We start from the raw sequence: 7,082 nt of genomic DNA, 5'->3' as shown, positions 1-7,082 counted from the left end.
CACACACACACACACACACACACAAATCAGAACCATGGACAGCCAAATCATTTTTAGCTTATGTTGATTGGACTAAATTGTTTTTGGTTTCTTTTAGTTGTCACTGTATTAGACTAAGCATAGGTAAGTTGAAATGGTGCCGGAATAGTGGAGGCAGCTCCTGTTTTCTTTGAGACGTGCGCTAACCCTGTGGTTCTAAATCAATAGTTATTTAGTAGTCCGAAAATGTTGAAAACATGAACTTGCTTGACCATGCTGTAGGTCATGTAACTGTTTGTTACATGCAGTATGCTTTGTGGACATCACCAGACAGAGGTTGCTCTCTGGTTTTGTGATGAAATAAAGGCGTGGTTGAATTTATTCTTCCACTGTGTCTTCTTATGCCTTAGTCTCTGCCTTAGTCCTACATATCAAGGTGGCAAGGCATATGTACTAACAGGATTTATAGAGCAAACAACACATTTATTATAACACATACAGTAGCTTGTAATTTGGCATTTTTTCTGGTTTTGTCTTCCCCAGTGATTTTACCCACGCACTGCTACTGTGTACAGTAAGTGTATATTTTGCATTTGTGAAATTATTTTGATGTGATTTGAAAGTAAAGTGCTTTATGTTTCTAGAACCATATCGCAATTAAGAATCGATTCACGTAAAGATGGAGTATTTGGCCGTTTTGGCTGCCAGATCCAGTCTACCTCTGAAAATAACATATACGGTCCTTGGACCTTAGGGAGTAACGTCCGCCTCCTTTTGAGTACATCTTGGGCTAGCTAACATCCAGATGGTTACTACCAATATTAGAAGGTATGTATCATGTAGGCTACTTTCCTACTGGAAATAAAAAATAACGTCAGATGGTACAAACTAGAGATGTTGTCCAAATCCAGATGGTGACTAATACAGTTACTTCCATCGAAATGAACATCACTTTATTTTTGGTAGCACTATGCTGTTGTTGTTGTCAGCTAACCATCATAAACTATATGGGAAGGGTTTATCTGAACGACTTGACTGAACCGAATACATTAGTCTCCACACTTGACTCAGATGCGCGACATACGTCATCCATTTGGGCACCAGGCGAGTCCATATAGCCTCTCTCCCACGTCAGAATCGACACGAGGATGCTGCCGTAGTGGCGGGGCCGGAGGCTGCAGCGGTGAGTCTGGCCAGGGCTAGACACTCAGGTGGGGCGATGGCGGCGGCTGGGCACGAGGAAGAGCAGGCTGTTATAGCGGACTGTCGCATTTCAAACGTGATCAACTGGAATAAACCTTTTAGGACCATGACACTCTTTGCTGCCACCACTGCTGTCTACTGGTAAGCATGACGTGGTGGAAATGATGTGTCCGTCGTTGAAAACGACTTATTGAAACCATTGAGTGCTTTTACAAATGGTTCTCCTCTATTATTATAGCATATCTATAAAATTAGAATTCTGGTGAAATGTAGTGTATATTATAGCCTACGGTATCATGATTAACAAATAAGATATTTGATTTGGAATGAGTGCATATTGAATGCAATTGCAATATGATGCAATATCATGACTCCCGAGTGGCGCAGCGGTCTACGGCACTGCATATCCGTGCTAGATGCGTCACTACAGACCCTGGTTCAATTCCAGGCTGTATCACAACCGGCCGTGATTGGGAGTCCCATTGGGCGGCGCACAATTGGCCCAGCGTCGTTAGGGTTTGGCCATCGGTAGCCCGTCAGTGTAAATACGAATTTGTTCTTAACTGACTTGAGTAGTTAAATAAAGGTTAAATAAAAAATGACCTGGCTGTGTATAATGACAAATTAATCATTTGTGTTGGATAGGGAGTGGGAACAACAACAAGATCGACTCTGTGTGTGTGCGTGTGCACGTGCGTGCCTATAGTGTTATGCATTGAATAAGCAACTGTCCTTTCCCACTTATAAATGATTCTGAAATGAATTATGTCTGCAGGACATTTTATGCAATAATGCAAATTCTCAAGTCCTGTTTTGTTCCTCACAGTAGGCTGTTGCAAGGATTATGAACGTGTAAAGATTATAGCTGTGCTATTACCTTGGCCAAGCAAGTTTAACTCAACTTCAACAACACAAAAACAAGGCATGTTATGACTAGAAAATGGGAACAGAAGAGAGAAAGTTAAAGAGAGGTTTCCATAGTCATGGTTTTACAGTGAAGGGTATTGAGTGGTATTGAATGCATATTGCCCTTACAAAAAAAGATTGCAGTTTTGAAACTGCAGTAAAAGTGCAATAACTGCAGTCGACTGTGGTATTTTGGATGCAGTAATTGCAGAATAACTGCAATGTACTGCAGTTATACTGCAATCTTTTTTCAGAAGGGTGATGATCACGTGTAATGCATTTCTCTCACTCAGCCCAACATCAGGTTTAGACAATTAATCACTTCTCAATATCTAATCATCAAATTAAATGTATTTATCAAGCCCTTCTTACATCAGCTGATATCTCAAAGTGCTGTACAGAAACCCAGCCTAAAACCCCAAACAGCAAGCAATGCAGGTGTAGAAGCATGGCGGCTAGGAAAAACTCTCTAGAAAGGCCAAAACCTAGGAAGAAACCTAGAGCGGAACCAGGCTATGAGGGGTGGCCAGTCCTCTTCTGGCTGTGCCGGGTGGAGATTATAACAGAACATGGCCAAGATGTTCAAATGTTCATAAATGACCAGCATGGTCAAATAATAATAATCACAGTAGTTGTCGAGGGTGCAGCAAGTCAGCACCTCAGGAGTAAATGTCAGTTGGCTTTTCATAGCCGATCATTAAGAGTATCTCTACCGCTCCTGCTGTCTCTAGAGAGTTGAAAACAGCAGGTCTGGGACAGGTAGCAGGTCAGGGTTCCATAGTCGCAGGCAGAACAGTTGAAACTGGAGCAGCAGCACGGCTAGGTGGACTGGGGACAGCAAGGAGTCATCATACCAGGTAGTCCTGAGGCATGGTCCTAGGGCTCAGGACCTCAGAGAGAGAAAAGAGAGAATTAGAGAGAGCACACTTAAATTCACACAGGACACCGGATAAGACAGAAGTACTCCAGATATAACAAACTGACCCTAGCCCCCCGACACAAACTACTGCAGCATAAATACTGGAGTCTGAGACAGGAGACACTGTGGCCCCATCCGATGATACCCCCAGACAGGGCCAAACAGGAAGGATATAACCCCACACACTTTGCCAAAGCATAGCCCCAACACCACTAGAGGGGTATCTTCAACCACCAACTTACCATCCTGAGACAAGGCCGAGTATAGCCCACAAAGATCTCCGCCACGGCATAACCCAAGGGGGGGCGCCAACCCAGACAGGAAGATCACGTCAGTGACTCAACCCACTCAAGTGGCGCACCCCTCCTAGGGACGGCATGAAAGAGCACCAGTAAGCCAGTGACTCAGCCCCTGTAAAAGGGTTCAAGGCAGAGAATTCCAGTGGAGAGAGGGGAACCGGCCAGGCAGAGACAGCAAGGGCGGTTCGTTGCTCCAGAGCCTCTCCATTCACCTTCACACTCCTGGGCCAGACTACACTCAATCATATGACCCACTGAAGAGATGAGTCTTCAGTAAAGACTTAAAGGTTGAGACCGAGGGTAGGCAGACCATTCCATAAAAATTGATCTCTATAGGAGAAAGCCCTGCCTCCAGCTGTTTGCTTAGAAATTCTAGGGACAGTAAGGAGGCCTGCGTCTTGTGACCGTAACGTACGTATGTACAGCAGGACCAAATCAGAGAGGTAGGTAGGAGCAAGCCCATGTAATGCTTTGTAGGTTAGCAGTAACACCTTGAAAAATATGTTTGTCTGTTTCATTTTGTGACTTGGTTATTTGGTTAGTTAGCTGCAATCCTTAATGATTTGTTTAATTCTTCTCCATGTACAGTGCAAGCTCACAACATGGCATCAGGATGAGAGATAAAAGACAGATAATGACCCATGGTGACATTGTTTATTTCTGATCCTCTAGGTTTGTGGCCCTCAGTTCCTATAGAGTGTACTGTCTTCTTGCCCTTTCCTTGGCTCTGATGGGGACAGTGCTGCTTGTTAAAGATGTGGCTCTCTCCAGATGTGTCTCTTTCTCTAAAGGTATGTAGTGCATCGCTCAATATTTAAGGGATAAACACCGATGTTCTGTACATTACCTTGGAAATAATGGACAGCGCAGAATCCCTTTGCAGAGTTAATTTTTCCAAGGTAATGTATAGAACATCGGCGTTTGTTTGTTTAAATGTTTAGTCATTTATCCAGAGCGACTTACAGGAGCAATTAGGGTTAAGTGCCTTGTTCACAGGCATATTGATAGATTTTTCACCTTGTCGGCTCGGATTCAAACCAGCAACCTTTCAGTTACTGGCCCAATGCTATTAACTGCTAGGTTACCTGCTGGTATTATACAGAACTGAGGCGTTTATCCCTCTTATACCACAGCTGCCCAAAAAAATATATGAAAGCACACATTTAGTGATATAAATACTTTTTTTCCATTTATATTTTCTTTTTTAGAAGCAAATTCATGCTTTCTCATCTTTTGGTTGTTAGAGACACGACCCAGTCGTTCATTCGATTAGTTCGAGATTTATGGATGCGACCCAGTCGTTCATCCCTTGCTTAGCTACGGCTAACACAGTCACGACCTCTGCAGCCAAAATAAAAGCAAAGTAGCTGTAGTCTATTTACATTTACTTGGATACATCCATAAAAATGAGCTAATATTTCCCGATTTTGCCTGGTATAGGTAGAAAAGTTTGCCTTTTCGTCAGGACACTCGACACTGTTCATTACGAGGAAATCGCGTTGAATATCAAACACTAGACTAGAAGCTAGGTAAATATTTTTTTGCTACCAAGCAAGCTAATTAAAAAATGTCAGTTGCTGAGAACAGCTGGTCAAACTACAAACGTGGGAGGATTTGACAGCATAGCGAAACTTGCGTCATGACTGCAACAGATCCACGCTTCAATATTGTTTTGATCACGCAGACTGAGATATATTCCGGGTAGCATTGACAAATTAACATTGACGAATTCACTGATACGGTGACTGAGTTTATCAGGATGTACCCACTGTGACTATTTAAACCTACCCTAACCAGAAACCGTGGATAGATGGCAGCATTCGCGCAAACTGAAAGCGCGAACCACCGCATTTAATCACGGTGACTGGGATTGGGAATATGGCCGAATACAAACAGTGTAGTTATTCCTTCCGTAAGGCAATCAAACAGGCAAAACGTCAGCACAGAGGCAAAGTGGAGTCGCAATTCTACGTCTCAGACACAAAACGTATGTGACAGGGTCTACAGACAATCACAGACTACAAAGGGAAAACCAGCCAGGTAGGAAACAACACCTCCATTTCACTGATCCTCAACACTGGAGCCCCACATTGGTGTGAACACAGCCCCCTCCTGTACAGACGACACGACAGTAGTAGTTTGATTACCAACAATGATAAGACAGCCTACAGGGAGGAGGTGAGGGCTCTGTGAGTGTGGTGCCAGGAAAACAATCTCTCACTCAATGTCAACAACACAAAGGAGCTGATCGTGGACTTCAGGAAACAGCAGAGGGAGCAGGTGGAAAGTTTCATGTTCCTCGGCGTACACATCACTGACAAACTGAAATGGTCCACCCACACAAACAGTGTAATGAAGAAGGCGTAACAGCGCCTCTTCAGCCTCAAGAAGCTAAAGAAATTTGACTTGGCACCTAAAACCCTCAGAAACTTTTACAGATGCACAATTGAGAGCATCCTGTAGGGCTGTATCACTACCTGGTATGGCAACTGCGCCGCCCGCAACCGCAGGGCTCTCCAGAGGTTGGTGTGGTCTGCCTAACGCATCACTGGAGGCAAACTACCTGCCCTCCAGGACACCTACAGTACCCGATGTCACAGGAAGGCCAAAAAGATCACTGAGGAGTGTCACTCTCCCATAAAGGCTTGATTGGTGGAGTGCTGCAGAGATGGTTGTCCTTCTGGAGGGTTCTCCCATCTCCACAGAGGAACTCTAGAGCTCTGTCAGGGTGACCATCTGGTTCTTGGTCACCTCCCTGACCAAGGCCCTTCTCCTCAAATTGCTCAGTTTGGCCAGGCGGCCAGCTGTAGGAAGAGTCTTGGTGGTTACAAACTTGTTCCATTTAAGAATCCATTTTACAATTCCTTCGACCTCATGGCTTGGTTTCTGCTCTGACATGCACGGTCAACTGTGGGACCTTATATAGACAGGTGTGTGCCTTTCCAAATCATGTCCAATCACTGGAATTTACCACAGGTGGACTCCAATCAAGTTGTAAAAACATCTCAAGGAAGATCAATGGAAACAGGATGCACCTGAGCTCAATTTCGAGTCTCATAGCAAAGGGTTTGAATACTTTTAAAAAATGTAAACTGTTTTAGATTAAGGTTGTAACATACCAAAATGTGGAAAAAGTCAATGGGTCCAAATACCTTCCTAAGACATTGTATATACAGTACCAGTCAAAATTTGGACACAGCTACTCATTCTGTAACGTCTGCTTCTAACTCACACCCTCAAACACCTAGATCCCCTGAATGCAGTTCACTCTCCAGATTCCAATCACCTGAATTCGAATCACCTGTTCACACACCTGTATGTCATTAGCACACACTATTTAGTTCAGTTTTTTTGCACCCCATCACTGTGAGGTATTGTTTGTTTTGTGACACTCAGAGCTCTGGGTTTCCCGTGAGTTACTCCTCCCGTGTACGATAGTTTTTGCCTGCCTCACTAACGACACCTTTAGCCTATTCCCTGCCTGTACTTTAGCCTATTGGATTTCCTGTTACCTATCTGTTGCCTGATGTCCCGGACTACGTTACTAGCCTTTCCCCTGCCTGTACTGTTTCCCTTATGGACCCCCTGTGCATGACCTGTCTGCCCCTTGAGCCAGCTACCTGCCTCCTCCTGTGGTCCTTTTCAATAAACACCTGCTGCGCCCTGCGCTTGAAACCAGTGCTCTGTCTCCTCTCGTGTTCATTATACATTCAGGGTTTAAAAAAAATGTTTTACTATTTTCTACATTGTAGAATAATAGTGAAGACATCAACCCT

The 7,082-nt window shown here is 44.0% G+C and overlaps 1 protein-coding gene across 1 annotated transcript in view; it reads left to right on the top strand.

Annotated features, from left to right (window-relative positions):
* Positions 1-1,105: 1,105 nt before the first annotated feature.
* Positions 1,106-7,082, top strand: part of retreg1 (reticulophagy regulator 1) — a 76,281-nt gene continuing 70,304 nt past the window's right edge. Inside the window, exons 1-2 of the mRNA XM_029641982.2 lie at positions 1,106-1,323; positions 3,979-4,097. Coding sequence (XP_029497842.1) covers positions 1,199-1,323; positions 3,979-4,097 — 244 coding nt within the window. The 5' untranslated portion in view covers positions 1,106-1,198. The remainder of the gene's footprint in view (positions 1,324-3,978; positions 4,098-7,082) is intronic.

This window comes from Oncorhynchus nerka, linkage group LG9b, assembly GCF_034236695.1.
Source record: "Oncorhynchus nerka isolate Pitt River linkage group LG9b, Oner_Uvic_2.0, whole genome shotgun sequence".
Taxonomy (NCBI): Eukaryota; Metazoa; Chordata; class Actinopteri; order Salmoniformes; family Salmonidae; genus Oncorhynchus; species Oncorhynchus nerka.
The sequence above is the reverse complement of the archived record's forward strand: the minus strand, read 5'-3'. Positions and strand labels throughout refer to the sequence as shown.